General features: G+C 35.2%; 2 protein-coding genes across 3 annotated transcripts; one reads left to right on the top strand and one right to left on the bottom strand.

Moving 5' to 3' along the window:
- The first annotated feature begins 10,164 nt into the window (after positions 1–10,164).
- Positions 10,165–16,659, top strand: LOC142526877 (protein EI24 homolog). 2 transcript variants are annotated; one of them, XM_075631525.1, is made up of 11 exons: positions 10,165–10,445; positions 10,544–10,609; positions 11,018–11,162; positions 11,913–11,965; positions 13,117–13,251; positions 13,374–13,437; positions 13,516–13,601; positions 13,692–13,774; positions 13,990–14,066; positions 15,080–15,195; positions 15,951–16,246. In XM_075631525.1, the coding sequence occupies exons 1-11, from the start codon at positions 10,348–10,350 to the stop codon at positions 16,006–16,008; spliced, it is 981 nt and encodes a 326-aa protein (XP_075487640.1). In that variant the 5' UTR covers positions 10,165–10,347; the 3' UTR covers positions 16,009–16,246. The 2 variants fall into 2 exon arrangements, with proteins under 2 accessions (XP_075487640.1, XP_075487639.1); XM_075631524.1 differs by lacking the exon at positions 15,951–16,246 and adding an exon at positions 16,268–16,659 and having other exon boundaries at positions 10,167–10,445.
- Positions 16,660–18,708: 2,049 nt separating this feature from the next.
- Positions 18,709–20,632, bottom strand: LOC142527197 (transcription factor TCP8-like). The gene is made up of 2 exons (XM_075631934.1): positions 19,042–20,632; positions 18,709–18,965 (listed from the first exon to the last, which is right to left on the bottom strand). The coding sequence occupies exon 1, from the start codon at positions 20,566–20,568 to the stop codon at positions 19,060–19,062; it is 1,509 nt and encodes a 502-aa protein (XP_075488049.1). The 5' UTR covers positions 20,569–20,632; the 3' UTR covers positions 18,709–18,965; positions 19,042–19,059.
- Positions 20,633–20,906: the final 274 nt, after the last annotated feature.

Genomic DNA, 20,906 nt, shown 5'->3' with positions numbered 1-20,906 from the left:
CTCGATAAAATGATTAAATATGATGAAAATTTTATAAAAATGCTGGAGTCTAAATTATTTGACGAATCGAATCTTATTTTATCAAGAAGCCGGTTTTAGTCAAACAAAGTACTTTTATGGACTCGAAATTTATTATTTTTGAAAACGATTTTTGTAGACTTTTATTTTATATTTAATTGGGCTTTAATGACCTAATGTACCAAGGATTAATGAGTCTAATTACTTTCAAAGCAAGAGTCCTAAAAACTCTAAAATTTATACTCCTAAATTACCTAAAATACTAAATTATAAAATCAAAATCCTAGGCTTCTAAGAATTCAATTGGCCGAAACACATACACAACATTCACACTAATTTTCGAAAATTTGAGAGCAAATTTCCAAGGTCGTTCGTCGCCCGTTCGCTCATCTTCGTAACCCACACACACGATCGAATATACGAGAGTTCTAAATGCAAATACACACTTTTAAACTTTATTTTTACATAATTCAAATCATAATATGTGAGTTTGATATTTGAAAGTATGAAAACTATGTTCATTAAGTTATTTTACGTTTAGACGTATATTTTTCAAAGTTTTGATGTTTATACGCATATATGAGACGTGTTACGAATTCCAAGGAGATCCCTGCCAATAAGAGACATTATGGGCCGTAAGAAGAGTTGTTCAACGGTAGAATGTAGGCTAGAACCGTGCATGGATAAGGGAGGATAAACCTACTGTTTCATAGGGTTTTCAATGTAGTGTGGTTGGCTCTATGGGAACGGTCAAGGGGAGAGCCGCACCAGGGCTTGGTCAGGGCCCTGTGCTAGCCATGACTCGACGTTAGGAAGAGTTCTAGTAGGGATGGACTCATGGGCGCGTGAAGGAAGAAGGAGCTGCGGCTACTAAGAAGGTTAGGTCTCGGTTTTTGGAAGATAGGCGTGGAGATGGTTCGCGACGGTAGGCTAGGTGCAAGAGGGTTCAGGGCAGTCCTAGGCAGCGGGCTAGGTCTGCCGCAGGGTGGTCAGGTGCTCGTGGATTGGGGGCTCGAAGGGGTGGGCCGCCACGAGCATGGAAGATTGAGAGCTGGGCGCTTGGGTCTGGGTGCGGCCTGGGGCTGGCCGGTGCTGGTCAGGGCGAGTCCAGGGTGGTCCAGGAGGGTCTGGGCATGGGCTGGTCCAAGGTGTCTCGATATTTTTGGAAATAACGTGGCTCGATTATGGTTAGTGTAACGCCCAGAAAATTTAAAAGTCCACGCGAACCACATACGCAAGTTATTAAATTCCTTGTGTATTTTAATTAAATGTTTTAATTGCATGGATTAAATATGTTATGCATATTGATGTGTTTAAATTATATTTTTCTACATGATTGCATTAAAATGTATTTTTAAAAGGTTATTCGAGTTGCGATCGAGGAACGGAGACCGAAGACTGGAAAATAGAAAATGTTTTTATTAAATAATTGCTTTTAATTATTTAAAATATGGGTGATGCTTTTTCTTTTTTTTTTAAATAAGGGGTTTTGATGTGATTTTATACGCCGGGACGTAATTTTTATCGGTGTTGGATTTTCAACAAAAATACGAACTTATGGGCAACCCGGCTAATAAATTCACAAACTTATTTAAACAAAACTATTTTTAATATTCTAATTTAGCACTAATAGGCCTAATTACCCTCCTTAGTGGGTCTAAGCCTTGTTAATGATTTAATAGTATATAATATACTAAACAATCCCATTAAACCCTTGAACCCCACGCCAAAAGCAATCAAATTCTCTCCAAACCCTCCCCTCACACACAATATTTTGAAGGGAAATTTTCGTAAATTCAAGGGAACATCAAGGCCATCGTCTCTTCGTCGCCGTTCTTCAATCGCCAATGGTTTTCGTGCGTTTAAAACGCAAAGGCACGCCATAAATCTTTTTTTTTCTCATCTATTACACCATACTATTGTTTTGAATTACTTTGGTATGAAAACATGATCCCTTATTGAATAAATTCGTTTTTATTCATTCTTATATGATTAAGGTATGAATTTTTGTTCCAAAACTTAAAATATGATTGCATGAAGGGGATGCCATCATAGGGACACCAATAGGGAGGAGTTTAAGAATGCTCAAGGGTACTTAGATCAAGGTTTAAGGGCTGGACATCACCATGGGACAAGGGAGACGGGAATTAGAATCTTGTGTTACAAGGACTCTTCTACTAGGGTTTATTAGGGCACTCGGAGGCTTGCCGCTGTTAAGGTCACGACCAGGAGACATAAGGGGAGGGTACGAGGGTCCTAAAGTGGTTGTGCAAAGGTAGGAAGCAACTGAGTAAGGGGTCGCACGGTGGAAGAACCCGAGAGGCTAGCTACGGCTTTTGTAGGAACTATGGGGTAGGCGACTGTGCGGGCTCCATCAGGGCAAAGGGCTGGACTCGTGATGGTCCTAGCCTCGAGCCAAGGGGGCACACGCAGGGCTGGAAGGGCACACGGCTAGAGCACCATCTAGCCGCGGCCGAGCACGAGGAAGAGAACCATGCACGTCTTCGTGCATGGCTCGTGAGGGCTAGTCTCAGAGTGTCCTAGAGGGTTCGATTAGGGTCCTAGCAGGGTCGACGAGGGGCTGGACCAAGGGGTTAGGGGCTGGAGCCGAGATATGAGGAGTTTGAAACCTTCTAGAACTAGGGTTCCTTGTGCAGAAATTCAGTACCTGCTAGGAAGTGTTCAAGGGACTAGATGGGCTTGATTTGGGTTGGTAAAGGTTTAGTTGTGTGTTAGGAGGCTTTGGTTCAAGTTTGGTAAGTTTTGGTTAAGTTTCGATTCCATACGAGTAGGGATGTAATCGAGTCGAGCCGAGCCGAACTCTTAAATGTTTGAGCTTGGTTTGTTTATAATCGAGCCGAGCTCGAGCTTTATTTAACGAATATATGCCTGGCTCACGAGCTTATTCAAGCCTTTATCGAGCCTAAACATGGTTAATAAATATGAATTATACATTTAAATTTTCATTAAATTAATTAAAAACTAAATTATATATTTAAAGAAAAATATATTATTCTTATTAAAATTTGTAAATTTACTGTAATAAATAAATTTAATAGATTTTTCTATATATTTCATAAATAATATGCAAAATCAATAAATCAAATATCAAAATTATTATTTTTTCATCTAAAAGATTACTCATGAACTTACCAACGAACATGTTCACGAGCTAACGAGCCGAATACTGTAAAGCTTGAGTTTGGTTTGTTTATCTTAACGAGCTTCATTAAACGAGCTCAAACGAGCTTTTATCGAATCGAGCTTCGAATAGCTCACGAACGGTTTGTTCGTTTACATCCCTATACGAGTCAAAACCGGGATGTATATCTAAGTTTAAAAACGAATCGAGAAATCTATCGAAAAGCTAAGTTTTTAGCCTAAGGAATAATTATAGGAATGTTTTAAAGGTTATATGTTAAGTTGGAATGATTTGGGTCGTCGTTTAGAGGTCTAAGGATAAATACGAAAAAACTATGCTTCTAGGAGTAAAATGGTCATTTTACACTAAAAAATGGGTAGACGTCCTGGCAGTGCCCGTATGCAATAATATATGATAAAATGCTTATTTTAAATGTTTATGAAATTTTATGATCAAACGTTAATAATCACCTCCATGTCTGCCTATGTCTAGCATGCACGAGTTTCTATGATGTAATTCAGTGTGGTCCTATTAAAAATTACTATAATCACTTGCTTATAGCCATAGTTGAGAAATGGCGCGCGTTGCAAGACACACACATTTCACCTTACAGTCGGTGAGGCAACAATCACCCTACAAGACGTTGCACTTATTTGGTGTTTGAATATTGATGGCATGCTCATCACTGGTGTAGATACCGCATACGACAAACATACGTTACAACAGCGCTGTGCAACTTGGTTGGGTTTTACTCCTACATCTTCTCTATTAAAGGTGCACACCTTTATCTGACCGTTTTGCGAGATCACTGCCTAAATAATATGATTAATGATCACAACACTGAAAAGGACGTGACACAATATTCCCGTAGTATGGCATTAATGATCATTGGTGATTGTATGTTTCCGGACTCAGAAGGTGCTGCTGTGAAACTTATGTATTTGCGGTTTCTCGAGGACATAGAAATGGTGAATAAGTTTATTTGGGATTCTGCTGTGTTGGCATATCTTTACAGAGAGCTGTGCGACACATCAATGGGATTAAAGGTCGATTTGTATGGACCTGTTCAAATACTGCAAGTATGTTTACACTTCTACGGCCATTATATTTATTCTACTTAATTTTTCTTATGATGTAACAATTTACGTTGTATGTTATTGCAGATTTGGGAATGATCTAGAATTACTCTTCTTTGCCCTGATAGAGCGCAACAACTATCTATGTCAGCAGAGCATGCAGGAGATGTGCTTCAGGGTCTACCATTCTCATCATACGGTGCACAGTGGAGATATGGATTCTCTTAGACACACACGGCCCATCATTCGATTCGTATCGTGAGAGATATGCTTGACAGGATGGTAGGAGTACAGGTAATCAAATTATTTAGTTCTTTAAATTTTTTAATACTTTGAAATAAAATCTAAATGTTATATTATCAACTTGATAATCTTTATTTATTTTATTTGCTACATTTTCTATGGACAGTTTATGATCTGGAGTTACCTGAGGTTGCTATAAATCTTGATGTAAATAGAATTCATTTATGTCGGTCGGCATGTGTATTGATCAATTTTCATATAGTTGAGATGCATAGACCAGAGCGGTGCCTTCGACAATTTGGAAGCATCGGGATATCCCTCCACCTGCTACTAACTTCGATAATTTCCATAAATTGACGCGACAAGGGCGGAACAATTGTGATTGGGTGACGTATCACAAACATTTTTTAGATACGTGGAGCGACATATATAATTTTGTGATTTGTGGTGATTATGTCATACCTGGTACACAAGACATCACAATGGATTATATTGGTTGGTATCATCGCGTTTCACATATATTTCTCTCTCCAACAGTGGTAACTTCTAATGCCATTGACTATCATCCTGTAGATGCTAACTACCGACAATTTATCATAAGACATATTTAATTTATCTACATATATTTATTTTTGTGTATTAAATATAGCTGACATAATATATGCTTCTATGTCACAGACACGCCCAGATCATATGCAACATCCGCCAATGAGGACACAAAATGAGTGTGACCTCGGACCATCAACTTCAAATACTGCATATGCTACTCCGCATGTGGTTTCAAGCTTTCCATCATATGAGTATGGTTACCACACTCCATTTACCGGTAGTTTTACACAATTTTTACAAAGCGACTTTCGACCGTTTATGAATGAGAGTCGCCTCACATTAAACACGTCGCCCATACCATTTCAAGAATATTCAAAAACAGAAGGATGTGAGGTTGGTGGGAACATTGTTGATAACAGTACATCTGTAGCACAAACACGTACATAGGGAGATGATGAGGAGATGTTAGGTCGTGGACATAGAGTTATTAGAAAACCTTCATGCGACACTAGGGGGCATCGTTACCATCATCATTAACTAATTGTTTAGAGCTGTACAATTACTTACGTCGTATTATTGTATCTGTCTTTAATTTATTTATTTTAATTTGATGTATTTATGCAAGATTTGATTAGATATTGATCCTATCATTAGTAATTTTTTTACTCGTGGTGATAATTGAAATTAAATATCTGCGATTTTTAACATGATACAATAATTTATACTGAAACATTATAGTTTTTAACATAAACCAAATTTAAAATAATACAACACTTAATGAAGCAAATAAGTCAAAACACTTGATATTCAAATACATTTAACACAATTGAACACTGAATCTCACGTAAGAATAAAAATTATTTAATATTTTTATTAAAATGTGACACCTACATTGCGAACATAAATATTTGCCATCATAATTAGACCTTCTCATGTGCACCTACATTCAATGTAGAACAATTATTAATAACTATATAATTTTATAACAAAAATTATAATTACATTAATCACTTCACATGATATCAAGTAAAAATAATGAAGAATACGTTATTGTAGTTGTTTTACCTCCCACATTGTCTCCCCTCGATGATGGTTGATACATCTCATTTCTTATGCGTGTCCTGCAATCTCTACCAAACTGCTTCCTTTCTCGCCGCACGCTATTGTGTTGCAATTGGAATGTTGGTTCATCCCAGTATTGTTAATCATGAACAGTGTACAATCTACCATCATATGTGTTCACGTATTCGCTCAGTGTAAACCATGGTTGTACAAGCTGTGCGGGATTTAATCCAAACCATTTTGCTGCAAATATAACATGTAAACAAGGAATTCAAAATATTGTCAATTTACCACACGTGCAATCACGTGTAGAAATGTTAACAGTTTGTATGTGATGTTGACGACCTGGTCTTGCTCATGTCGCGATGGATGTTGTTTTATCCATTTGCTCAAATTTATTACTCGATGTTCAATTGATTTTTTTTACCACATATCAAATTTAGAGTATGCATAATCTGCCCATGGTTGATTTTTTTCCATCATTTTATTACTTCGTGTTCGACGTTGAATGAAATAGTGCACGCATCGTTGTAAGGTCAGTTCTACTATTGCAGTTATTTTTAGACGTCGAACCCCTTTCAACATACATTAATACACTCAGACATGTTCATCGTCATTATCCCTCATCTCCATCCACCATTATGGGCCAATGACCATTTTTCCTTTGGGATGTTTGATAAATAAGTGAAAGCTGCTGCATTATTTGTTCTGATTGCTTCCATTGTGACATTAAATTTTTCTATTTGGTGTTGCGTCCGTTCTTCCCAACATAAGTCCTTCAAATGAATGTTTTTGAATATACTGTTGAAATTAGAGCAAACATGCCTCAAACAAAAACGATGAACACCACGGGAGGCTTGAAGTCAAGGAGATCTTGCACTGCATTTGTTATACCTACATGTCTATCAAATATAAGGCACGCACCTCTGCACCCTCTTGTAACATGTCGTGCAACATTACTTAGGAATTAATGCGAAGACTCATAATTTTCTTCATCAACAAGCGTAAATGCTAGAGGTAAGACCTGGTTATTGGCATCTAAAGTAACTGCTATGAGTAGTTTGTGCTTATACTTGGTGTACATATGGGTACCGTCTACACTGATTATGTTGCGACAATGTCGAAAACCATCTATACATGGTTTGAAGGCCCAAAATACAAAGTTCAAAATATTATGTGGATGGTCATACGGTCGAAGGTGCTTCCACTCTACAATAGTTCCTGGATTATACTTCGACAAAGCACCCATATATTTAGGAAGAAAAGTTACAGAGCTTTCCCATGTGCCATAGACGATCTCCACCGTGCACTTCAAACTCTGTCATGCCTTAGCATATGATATATCATACACATATTTTACTTTAATACTTTCTCGCACATACTTGATCTAGTACGCAAGATCACAACTCACGATTCCCAAAAGTGTACTGGCTATCATGTTGACGTCAAGGTTGTGGTGATTTATACACACTTGGCTAGATATACACGTTTGTTCATCACCATATTTTGTGATCATGAAATAACCAATTTTTTTTTCAATTATGCTCGAAGTCCCCACCTACAATTGTCACCTTCTGACCAGTTCTTGCATTTTACCTTCCAAATTGTCGGAGAACTTTGGACAACAATATATTCACGTCTCAAAACTCGAACAGAAAAATCCTTCATTGAAGCTATTAAATCATTTTTGCTCTTATAAACCATTTTCACATCGAGCTCTGGCTTATCAGGATTGTAAAATTTGTTCGTGATGCTGAAGGAAGACCAAATGAATATGTAATTTGTTCGTCATATACTTCGTTGAAAAATTAGGAAAATTCACGTAAATGTTGCTCTGCTACATTAGGAAAGCTCTTTGTCATTGTTGCTCCAGACATCAGGACATACGACGATATGCCTTCATTTGCATTGTCAACATGGTCATCATCTTCTCCGTCGATTGATGTAGCATACAAATCATCATCGCTATTCATGACATGATGAGAATTGTCCCCAAATAAATCATCTTGCTCAGGCATGTGTTCTGTAATTGGGGCGGGAAAATTTGAAGTCCAAGTAAAACTTTCGAAATGTCTAACATTGTGGTATTTTCTTCATCATCCTGTGAATTTAAATCCAATTGTCGTGTTCTCATCAAACTCCATGCAACATCAACTCCTGAGGGAACCCTGATATGATGATCACAACCTCCTGGAGTAAAATCACATTCTCGTGTTGTATTCATCCCCCATGCACAGTCTTCTTCAGTGTGAGCCGTGATATGGTGATCCCAATGACCAGTGTTGATCCCAGAATATGTCTAAGTTTACTGTTCATCAACGTGATACATAGAAGGTCCCACTTGATTTAAACCTACGGTTCCCAAACCTTGCGTTATTACCAGCATGACTGCATCAAATAGTAATCACTTACATTCTGCAACACTGGCGATGAATCAACATACAAGTACATGCAATCCAGCGCGGGCAAATCAAACATAAATTGTAGACTATCATCATTTGTGATATAGAAATGTTCTTCAATGTAACGAGAGCAATAAGAATATTTCGTTGACAATTTGATGCAGAATTTTGATAGGTCGATCTCCAGCATGCGATGCACATAATTCACCAATTGAGAAAATGTAATAGACCGTTGGATTTTCATGGGCCTTGTCGCAGGAATACTATATCCAACCCTACTATCTTCAATAATGACATAACCACATACGTAAAATAAGGTCGTCACAGTATACATATCTGTAGCGAAAACTAATATATAATTTCATACAATCATAAAAAAAATTTAATTATGAGTTTATTACACATATTAAAAAATATATTTTATAGTAGATTAAATTTCAAGAATCATTAAATAATTATTCTTAATATTATTTTATTAAAATAAATATTGTCAAATCAATTTAATTACAAAATATATTTATTCAAACCTATATTTGTATTTATAATAAAAAAATATATTATGAAAACTTAATTTACGATATAAAGTAATATTTTTCAAAATTATTTTGTATATAACAACATAATATAATTTGACATTAAAAATTAATATAATTAATTAAATTAAATTTTAAGTAAGTTAATTCAGAATATATCGTTGGATAAAAATATGTTAATTAGAATTATTTATTTCTTATATTAATTTACATTAACATAAACATTATTAGAATATTATAGATTATATTAAAGTTACCGAAGTTATAAAGTTACTATACACTATTTCATAATATAAACTCGTATACATTTTTTTTTAAACAAAAGTAACAAAATACTTTATAATTAATTTTATTAGTATTAAGCACAATAGTATTAACTCATTCTTATATTAAATAAATTAATTATATTAAAAATAATAACCTTGAAATATTTTCAAAAATCACAAAATTATAAATATTTTTTTAATATTATTATTATTATTTTTATATCGTGATTAATATTAAAAATATACTATTTAAAAAATTATATTTATTCGTATAATGTTAGTGAACGAAATTATAATTACATTAATAAAATATAAATAATACAAATAAAATATTATAAATTACTTAAATTATCTTCTCAGACATGATTATACAGAATTTGTAATAAAATTAACGGACGATGTTAATATGTGAAATAAATGATAAACATTAACAGAAATATTACACAAAACAAAATATTACTTCTTAATATATAATTATAATATTATCAACAAAATTAAACATTACCTCTTAACAACTCTTCAAATGAAGTGGATGACAAAATCAACAAATAATATTAATACAATGTCGAAGAAGAAAATGAGGATTTTACGCGAATGAATCGGAGGAATGAAACATTTTGTTAGAATAAATCGAAGGAAGGAATCGTTTTGGGCAGATGAAACGAAGGAAATAAGGAAATGCGCGCAATTAAAAGGAAAGTCCGTGACAGTCTCTTTTTCTTTAATTTCTTAAAAAAATTTAGAATTCGCTATAAATTTTTACGGATTTAGCTGTATTTACAAACCTACCATTTTTACAATATTTTTACTAAATAATTTTTTAATTAATATTTTTTTTAAAAAAAAAAGCCCTATCTTTTCTATGTCGGATGGGCACCAGCAACGTATACAAACTGTCCTCTATCATTGTGAAGCTGATCAAACACAAAAGATCACGCAATCTCACAATTCAATCAGCTACGAATACTGAGCTGGGGAAGGCCGAAAGGTTCTCGAGTCTGGAAGGCAAATAATATTCCTTTATTTTCTTTTCATGGATGCGAGACTAGATATTTGATGGGCATCACGCCAAAATTAAAGCAGGCCTCATTACTGTGGCTGGAGGGTTTCAGGGAAGCTTGCTGTCTTCATCGGGTCATCATCTACTGTCTCAGGTGCCGAGAAAAAGACCCAGTTTGTCCGCAATTTGACTGCAAAAGTTTATATCAACAATGTTACACATCTTTTTGTTTGTTGGGTTTTTTATTTGAAGGTCTAAAGAACTTGCCATCCGGACTGGGCAGTGTTTCCTCTTGAATGGTTTAATTTTCTTGGGAAGGTATCTTTCACGCCCCATATGGTTTGTGTTTCAGTTTTTGCCAATGGGAAGGGGGGCGGCCTTGGAATTCGAGATGGTTGATTTTGTATGTACTGGGTGTGGATTGTGAAACTTGTGGATAAAATTTACAGTTTAGTTTGATTTGTTTCACTTGAGACTTGAGAGATTGAATCACTTCACTGTGGCCTTATTTCTGGCCACCACTGTTTTGAAAACAAGTGTGCATTGTAATTATCAACGCTTTTCTAATGATGTTTCTTGAATATCTTTTAACCATTTTGAGTGACCCTTACTTCGTTGATCATGCCTTACGATTTAGATGTTGAGTCTTTCTTTCATAATTGTTTATATGTCAAAGTACCATTTTACGGTTTAATGGCTGATTTTGTGAATTTTAAAATCTTGCAGTATATTTGTTTTAAAATCGGTTGTCATTCCGACTATTGAATGGTTATTGCCTGATGGATGTCCACGTATTTACTTGGAAGAACCGTGTTGGGATATTTTCAGATTCTATTCCTACTTACGACTTGGACTGATCCAACTTTTCTATGTGAGTGCTGCATTTTTACATTATCTCAGTTGATACACGGTCTATTTTAAGTGTTGCAAGGGAAAATTTGTAACATACACCTGTCATTTTTCATGTTTCATGTGATTTTCATTGTCCTCTGATATTGCATAGCCATGAATTCATGAGCAGGATCCATCAACGGCCTTAAACTCCCGACTTTTGTTTTCTTCTTGTTGTAAAAAAAATTTCTCGTGCTTCGTTCATCTGACAAAGAAAATGTACTCTTTGTGTTGTTTATGAACTAGATAATAGCTGCATCTTGAATGTTGGATATTAACAGCTAAGCTCCAAAAGAGAATAGACTGGACGTGAGCTTAGTGTGTAAACCAATATGCTTCCATATTTGCATGTCTACAATATAATTAACATGTCTCACCACCTGATACTGCAAACGTGATGCTAAGAGACCTTTTTGAGCAAATCTCTCTTCTGTTGTTTATTTTACAATAGGTGTGGGTCTAACTAATTTCTGTCTTTAATCTACAATTTTGAGGTCTTATTTTCAGCTGGGTTGATTTTTTAGTAGTTTGTCCAATTTTCTGTTGTTGTTTTTGAGGGGAATATGTTCATTTTGTTTAACTAATGGAAAATATGGAAGAAACATTTATATTTTTCAATTTTTCACATGAGAATATATTTCTCTCTCTATCCTCTCTCTCAAGTGCAAGAAGAGTTTGTCTGATATGCTCTAAATATTTATTATGTGAGTTGATGTGACAATTTTTGCAGGTATTCTGGTTCTATCCTATGTACATGTTCAGCTTTATTCTTAGCACCATCTGGTATTCATTTATTTCGTGATCGTATTTTTTCCTTCTATATGTTCTTTTTTTGTCTCTTTGTCATGGTTTAAGATCACACGCCACACACTAACAGTTGGCAGCCATAAAATTTTGTAGCAATATTACTGTTTATAACCGAAGTTGGCATGTTCTATGATATCAAGTTCTCTTTCCAATAAAGTTCTTTACTTGAAAAACTATTGAAAAAATTGGGAAATAAATCTCAAAGTTTCTTAAAAAATATCTGTGGAAGGTCAGACCAAGTGTATGACCAAACTCATCTTTTCTGGCTTATGGTCGATGATGTGCCACTTAACACTTAGATTCCACTGTTTTAATAATATTTGGCTGTTCTTGCTACCCTGCCCTATGATTATGGACCAAATAGAATATCATTGAAAGTAGTCTACAACCCATATTTTTATTCAATTGTCCGTTTCGATGTCCTGACCTTTTATTTTATTCAATGAATCCTTGTTACTTGCTATATGTAAACTTTTATCATCTACCACATATTATTTTTTGCGCTGCTTTCCATGTTGGGATGCCTTATTGATATATAGCTTGAAAGTTGAAACAGGACTTAACATCAACGGTCTAATCATGTATTTGGTTTAAACTACGTCATAGGCGGGGATTCAAATAAAGGAGAGAAGCTTGCTGTTATTAAATAACCAGTTTGCTCATAGTTTTGCGAGACTTAGAAACACGGTATAATAGTTTCCTCTCCTTCAAGATCACGCACTGCACGCGGTGAAGCTTTTCCAGGGTGCTTAACCGATACTATCTTTGCTGAAACCGAGGTGAAGGGCCTAATAATTTGCACAACTCCTTAGGACTAGGGGCGAACAAAAGAATTAGGACAAGGGCGATCGGAGCGAAACTGTGTATGGAGTGGCAGCTCAATAGATTTTAGCGGGGGCAACGAGATTGCTTGGATCTTATGGAAATTTTGTGGTTTCTTTACTTTTGACTATTACAAAAAGCTTTAACTGATAATATGTCCATGAACTTCGAGGCACGCCGCCAAGATGCCAAAACGGTCATATGTTCTTCTAAACGATTTTTTTTTTAACTAAATGGTATTTACCTCATGTTTCTAAAGAGTGCTTAGTAGTTTGCTCACTAATTCCTGTTATGTTGTGATCCAGGTATAATGACATTGCGAAGTACGGTTTTTTCGCTATTGAGAAGTGCCAAACTTCTGGTTCTAGGTCATCTGGCCAGAAGGACACACGTGATGGGTTGACCAAAACTGACAGTGATAAAGCAACTGATATTGAGGGGTATGTTTCAATTTTTTGTTTTAACCCGTGAAAAATTACATTTGTGAACAGAACTTCTATAATATCTTCAGGATCTAAATATGTTTGTCCATTCTTCAACTGATGCAATTTCTTGTCCTCAGTGTAATGATTGGGATAGCCGAACAGATCTATTCAATACTGCTGTTGAGTTTCTTCTTCCTACAAGTAAAGTTCCATTTTCATATCATCTTCTGTTAATTCGAACTTCTACTGGAGTAGATGATTATAATCTTATATTTGAAGGTATATGTTTCTGGATTTGTCCCGTACATTGGAAAGGCCCTTAATTTTCTGCTCCTTTCTTGGATGTATGCGTATTATTGTTTTGAGTGAGTGGTCATGTTCCATGCTATATTTTCTTTTATATTATTGAATTCTGTATAGGCTGAAACTTTGTTCACCAACATCATTGTGTTTAGGTATAAATGGAATTATTCCGCTTTGAGTTTGGACAAACGGCTGGACTTCTTTGAATCCAACTGGCCATTTTTCACCGGTTTTGGTAAATAATCTTTTGTCAATTTAGACCTTTAGTTTTTACAATTTTATGTGCTTCACTTGGACCTTTTGGACTCATTTGTCCAATTTCATCAGCTTGGTATTTATTATTTGATTTATGTTAACCATAAGCAAGAATAGGTGACAAGAAATATAAAATACTTCATAGCCACTTTAATATTTTATTTATATGATATAATATTGGGACTGAATATTCAGGAAGCCCGTGTGTCCTGGCAGTATTCTTTTACTCTCCCCTTGTGAGCTATGGCGTTATGGCGATACTCTATCCATTAGTAAGTGCCGATTCCTCTCTGTTTGTCCTGTTTTGGTGAAACTTTTATGCAGTTGTTAATAAGCTATTTCTATCTTAGCATATTTGTAAAAAAATGTTTCTGGAATTGAACTATTCTGATTGCTTCAGAAGAATAGAATTTCTTCACACCATGTTTCGAATTCAATTCTAGTCACTAAATTTGTATGTATTTTGGGAGAATTGCCTTTTACGCTGGCAAGTTCAGAGACTGGTGAATTTACGCAAATGGGGAAACGTTTTAGGTTTTTGAGAATAAATGATTGGAAGTTCGATAATTCTTAATTTTGTCTGCAGTTTTCCTGATCAGTTTGGTATTTCTTGGTCAACCAGCCTGGTGTAGATGTGCAGACAAATTGAATCGAGTTAAATAGACTTACTTTTTCATAGTTGAGTTCAAGCTAAAATTTTATTAGATAGCTCGAAACTCAAAAAATGAAATATTTATGACTTGTATTCTGGTCAACTTAAAATTAGAATTTGTGTTCGATTTGTTTGTTTCAAATTCAATTATCGGATTTTAATTTTGAGTTCCCAAATAATGATTCATGCTTGTGAGCTCGTTTAATTTTAATATTTAAATATTATTAGAAAAAACCCATTAGCTATCGATCGAATTGTTCAAATTCCAATTGAAAATAGATTCAAATATATTTGAGTTCAATTTGAGTTCACTAATTTGGAATAATAATCAAATAATATTCTAGCCTGCTCAATCTGATGACCTCCGAACCTAGTGTGGTATTGCTCTAATGTAGATGGTAGATCCACTGCAATTTCACTATCCATTCTTCGAGGTACATAATGAGGATGAACTGAGGAACTTTTAATGAATCAAGTCATTGTGAGATTTATCTTAGAATGAATATAAAGAAAAATGTCTGTTTCATATGCCGCCAGTCTCCGGTATTTGGTAGCATGATGTTATATTACTTGGTGTTATTGTTACCTTTTATCTCTTGACAGTCGTGTGGTAATTATGTACTCTTTGTCTAGTTTGTTTTGACTGCCACAGGCTCGGAAGCAGACAAAGTCATTACTTCTCAAAGAAAGAAATGGAAAGGCGCAGGATTGGGAAGGGTTCCGATATTTGTTTCTGCTGATTACTTGTCGTAAGTTATCCGCTTTACTCTTATCTGTTTCAAACATCAACAACCTGCTTTTCATTCGGTTTATGATGAGTATTAAAATTTGCAAGAAATTGTATTTCTTGGGGTTAAACTGCAAGCAAATCTTATACAAGTTCGTTGGAGAGTGAAATGACAACTTTGACGTTGGCATCGTTTGGTAAATCATAATGGGAAACAACCTTGTTGCTATAAGGAATTTATACAAGGGGGCTGATTGGTTTAAATTTTTTCCATCAAAAGGGGCAAAAGAGTTATCATTTTAAAAACATGGGGATTAAAGTTGGAGATTTGATTTGTCGATGGGAGGCAATTATTCTTGCTTCCTGGTGGTAGAGCTTTTGTCCTGATACCTTATGAACTCGCTTAAAATATGTAGACAACGTCTTTTCAAACTTCAAAGTGAGCAGTGAGCGTGTTAAGCCATAAGTCCAACAGGAGAGCTCACAAGATTAACGGTTTCATTGGTAGAGTATCTGATTCTTGTAAGCTGAACTTACAGTTTATTGTGGAGCAATTGCAGGACATTTAACATTTTCGACTCCTTTAGAAACGGACATCTTTGGTCAAATTCCGGTTTTCATCCACGTACTAGTATTAAGTGTATGCATCTTAATTGAGCCTATGATGTGAAAGCAGACGCATTATGAAAATTGATCATATGAAAGCCCATGTTCCTTCCGTTGTGATGACTAGCGTTAAGTGTATCCATCTTAATTCAGCATATGATATCAATGCAGAAACAATTTGAACATTGATCTTATGGTACCCCTTCTAAGGCTGTCCCTTCCTCTGTGACGATTCCTAAAGAGCGAGCATCAATATTAGGCGATAAGCCGAATGGCAAAGTTGAAACTGGGAAAAAAATTGCCTTTTGGGTGAAAATGCATCTAAATCTTATATGCCACTATGCAATTTCCTGTAGAGCCAATATGAAACATGTATTGGAGTGTCTCTGTTTTCTTGCTACCACCATTTGATTCCTCCTGTGTTTCTAGTTGTTTCGAACAAGAAGCAGTATTTGGTTCCTAAAAATTGATCAATCTTTGTACTATAGGTTGAAAGTGTTGTCTCTCATCCCTATCGAGCATCTTACGCAGAAAATGCACGATCAGTAAACACTCCAATGATCAGGTTACATTCGCCTATTCCACGTGGCTCGTCTCGTTTGCTTCTTGTTGAAGATTTCCATTAAGGTTCAGGATTCTTTGTGAAGTTCTGCTGTTTCTTTCTGATCGGTGAAATGGCCTGGAGATACAATGAAAGCAGATCCTCCTCCATATTTGTATTATATGTATGTACATAGAGATAAGAACTGGTCTTGTATACTCTTTGGGGAAATTCAAATGTGCCGACCAACACAGCTAGCCAAATATAATTGTGGTTTTTTTGTAATCCAGAAATATATTATTCTTGGTTTTCTGTTTCAATAAAAAAATGATTGATTTACGTGATTTAAAAATTACAATTGAAAGTGTATTTTTATGAAAAACTCGATATGTGGAATATTAAAAATTAATAACAAAATTACTGAGAAAGAGAACTTTAATATTTACAAATATTAAATTTAAATTTTGTTTGATAATAAAGAACGAGGATCCTTAAGGATTTAGATAAATAACTTTTTTTATTTTTGTCAATTATTTTATATACTGATCCATATCGAAATAAAACATAATTTGAATTAAAATCACATCTTCAATAAGTCTCTAATGAGACGATTTTACTGATTTATAAGATGGATCGAACCAATCAATATCTAAAGTAAAAATTAATATTTTTGATTATTTATTATGATCCTATATTACAAAATTAATATATGAGATCGTCTCCCTAAATTTTGACATACAAACGATCAAGAATAAGTTTCTTGTGAGAAATCTCACGAATCTTTATCTGTGTGACGGATCATCCCTACCCATATTCACAATAATAAATAATAATCTTAGTATAAAAAGTAATATTTTTTCATGAATGATCCAAATGAGAGATCTGTTTCACAAAATACGACCTGTGAGACCGTCTCACAGTAAATTTTTACCAATGAACAAAATGTCATTATAATGAAAGGTGATGTGATAAGTTTAGTAAACTTTCAATAGTTGGAAAATGGCCCACTCACTTTATTGAGATATTCCTACTTAATTTGACAAGTTTTATCTTAATTTAATCAAAGAAAAAGTGAAAACTAATTGATGAGAGAGAAAATAAAATGTAGTTAAGACTTTAAAACACAATTCAATGTGGGTCTCATCCACACATGCTAATTAGTAATTAATTACCAACTTTATTTGGCTACGAATTTTTAAAATAAATTTAAATCTATGTATTGCTCCTACTTTTTTTATTTTTTGGGAATGATTTAGATTTATTTAATTTGTTAATGCCAGTGTTGAATTATAAATATATTATTATGGATTTTATAATTTATGTTTTCTACATTTTTATGTAATATGCTGATTTTTATCACATTTTTTCAATAAAAATTATGTTGAATTTCTCTAGATTTAAATTCTTGTTTAAAAAGAAAAAAAATTATTTTTTTAGGAAAAAAAATTTAATTATTATGTTTGGTTGCGGATTGTGAAAAGACAGGCTAATAACTTGTGTAATTCAAACCGTCCAAATGTAACCAAGTCACAAATCAAAGTGGTCCAATATTTATTTTTTTAAAAGATGATCCAATAAATAAAAATAAATATTAATAAATTAAATTTTTTCAGTGGATTTGCAGAAATATAAAGGAAAACGTGAAAATTATGGAATACAAAACATTTTTTTTATGAATAAAGTTGGACGAAATAATGTAATATTTCAACACTATTTATTACCATAGTTAATAACTAATAATTACTCATGTTATCATGATATAATTACAACATAATGGTCATATATATCAAAAAAATTATTATAAAGCATTTACAAATATTAAAAAAATAAAAATTCATCACATCTGAATATCTATAAAAACAATTAAAAAATCTATAATTCAAAGTTATAAATTTTTTTATAAAAAATCCAAAATTTATTCAATTAATTATTAAAAAATCATATAAAAATTACTGATTGATTCTAATATAACCCAAACCATACACCACCAAATAATACACAATTTTTTATTAAAAAAAAAAAATTGTATGCACCCAATACATGCACATAATTACCTGTAAATAATACCTCTTAAAATTACAATACATTATTATGTTTTATTATTATTATTATTATATAAATCAAGGCTTTTACTAACTTTTTCAGTCCACCAACATTTCACCAATAATGTAATTATAAATAAATATCCTCAAATATTACCTCAGGGTCACACAGGAAAATATTGAAGTAAAAATTGTTCACTCTCTCAAATATTACCGATTTATGTTAAGAATATTACTTTTTATTGTGAATATCGATAGGATTGACCCGTCTCAAATATAAAAATTCGTGAAATCGTCTCACAAAACATCTACTCATCCTCCTCATCCTGAAAAAAAAAAATCTAATTAATTTTTAAAATATATCAAAATTTGACAAGCAAGCAATAAGCAGAAACTCCTCCTATACAGGATCACTCCTAAAAGAAACCTGACAACATAGGTTTCAAAATCTTCAACACAAATTACACAATTATTAATTAATCCAAAAAAAAATTACATTTTCACACAACAAATACAAATATCAAAGATTGGATACCTTTCCACTCTTCTTTTTCTTGTTCCTTTCTAAAATCGACTCACTCACCGAATACCTCGAATCTGATACTGGAAACAAAATTCAGTTCCAGATTAATTCGTGAAATGAAATAATTAATCAGTAACTTTTTATGAAATTACCAACCTTGATTGTATGTAATTATCATTGAGAACTGGTCTGTTCATCGTCTCCGCTATCTGTGGTTTGAGTCTGATTCTGCCGCTCAAGATTTTCAGAATTCATGTTCAAGTTGTTTCTTGAATATGAGTTTAATGCAGCTAACATTCCTCGATTTGATTCCGCGGAGACCCCTAATCCAAGATGCTGAGATGGCTGAAGCATCGATCCTAATTGCAGTGGACTCGATTGGCCGCTTTGAAATTCGAGATTACCTGAATAATTATTATACCTCGGCATGAAATGCAGCGGGGTTTGCAGGGCGTTTCCACCGCCGTGTGCGGTGGTGAAAGGCCAGATCTGGGTAGTCTCCGGTGGGGCTCCCGACGCCGTCGGGGAAGAGGACGTTGGGTTTCGAGAACTGTCGCCACCGCCGGCCGATGCTGTGACGGGGAGCATCCAGAATGTGTTGCCAGTGGTGCCGCTGCTTGGGGAAGGTGTTACAGCCCACATGGCGGAGGTGGGTATCATGTTACCGCGTCTAATTATACTTCCCGGACCGGTAGCCACCGCCGATTCTTGGGTTTTTTGTGGGTGAATTACTTGTGAACTGTTTTTCGATTTGAATTGTTTGTGTGGAGGCGAGCTGGGGCCTTCGCCATGTGAATCAATGGCTCCATCTTTGAATAAATCTTCCCTGTATCTCTTCTGCAAGTAATTCTCCGTTGCTAGCTGACCTCCGCCGCCGCCTTCGCCGGCTACAGATTCCGAATTTTGAGCTGCTTGTAAGAGATGGGAGCTCTGCTGTTGGTGTTGGAATCCTAACATCTGTGAAAAATTCTCTTCGTAAGGGTGATGAGCTAACCCCAGCGCGCTATGAAAGGAATGCGGCATGGATTTTGACGGAGGAGCCGAGAGGGTGGAGCCGCTGCTTCTGAGAGAGATGTTAAGCGTAGAAAAATTCGCCGGGATTGTCCCAGTGCCGGTGGCGGCCAAGATGGCCGGTTCCGCCTGCTGAAGGAGCCACTCAATCGTTTCACCGTCCGATTTGTGGCCCAATTCTCTCGTCAACTGAAAAACCCGAGCAGCACAAGCCGCCGGCATGCGGATGCGCCGGCCGCGTCCGTCGACTTTAGTGTGGCGGTCTTTGGTCGGTTTCTTAGCTGGAGGTTGAGTTCCTTGTTCTGCCGGTTGTACCTGCTGCTGCCGCTGTTGTACTTGGTGGGTTGATTTCTTGGATGCTGGGTTGTCGATTAGGGTTTCGGATCTGGTGGCGATGGCTAAGGAGGCGTCCACCGGCTGCGTCGACTGGGAATGACTGGATGATGCCGCAGCCGCCGCCACGGGAGTTGATGGGGCAGTGGAATTAGCTCCAAGCAGAGCAGCACCTGGTGCAGTGAGGGCGGAGAAGGAACCGAGGTAAGGTGGCGTGGGGCGTCCATGAAGTCGGTGGATAAGGTGCGGCGGAGAAAGGAGGTGGTGGGAGGATGGGGTGGAGGAGGTGGCGGCGGTGGGTTGTTGCTTATTAGCTTGTGTTGACTCACTGATTTCCATGGGGGTAGAGGTGTGGGGTAGTACAAAGAATTATTTGGTGGGTTCTATTTCTATTTTTCTTGTGATCAAATTTTTAAATTTAAAACCCATTTTTCTATTTATTACTTTCTTTATTACTTTCTTTCTTTTTAAAATATATATTTTTAATATCCTATAATGGGAGACAGAAAGTACCCATTACAAAATATCTTTGGAGGACGATTGGATCAAATATGTATAATTCCTCTTTTCTCAAATTCCATGGATTTCATCTCTAATTTATTGTTACGATTAGAACTTGAATTTAATTTATTTACAAAAATTAAAAAAAGAATTTATCTATTTATACAACTCTCAGA

Source organism: Primulina tabacum, chromosome 15 (genome assembly GCF_025594145.1).
Source record: "Primulina tabacum isolate GXHZ01 chromosome 15, ASM2559414v2, whole genome shotgun sequence".
Lineage (NCBI taxonomy): Eukaryota > Viridiplantae > Streptophyta > Magnoliopsida > Lamiales > Gesneriaceae > Primulina > Primulina tabacum.
The sequence above is the reverse complement of the archived record's forward strand: the minus strand, read 5'-3'. Positions and strand labels throughout refer to the sequence as shown.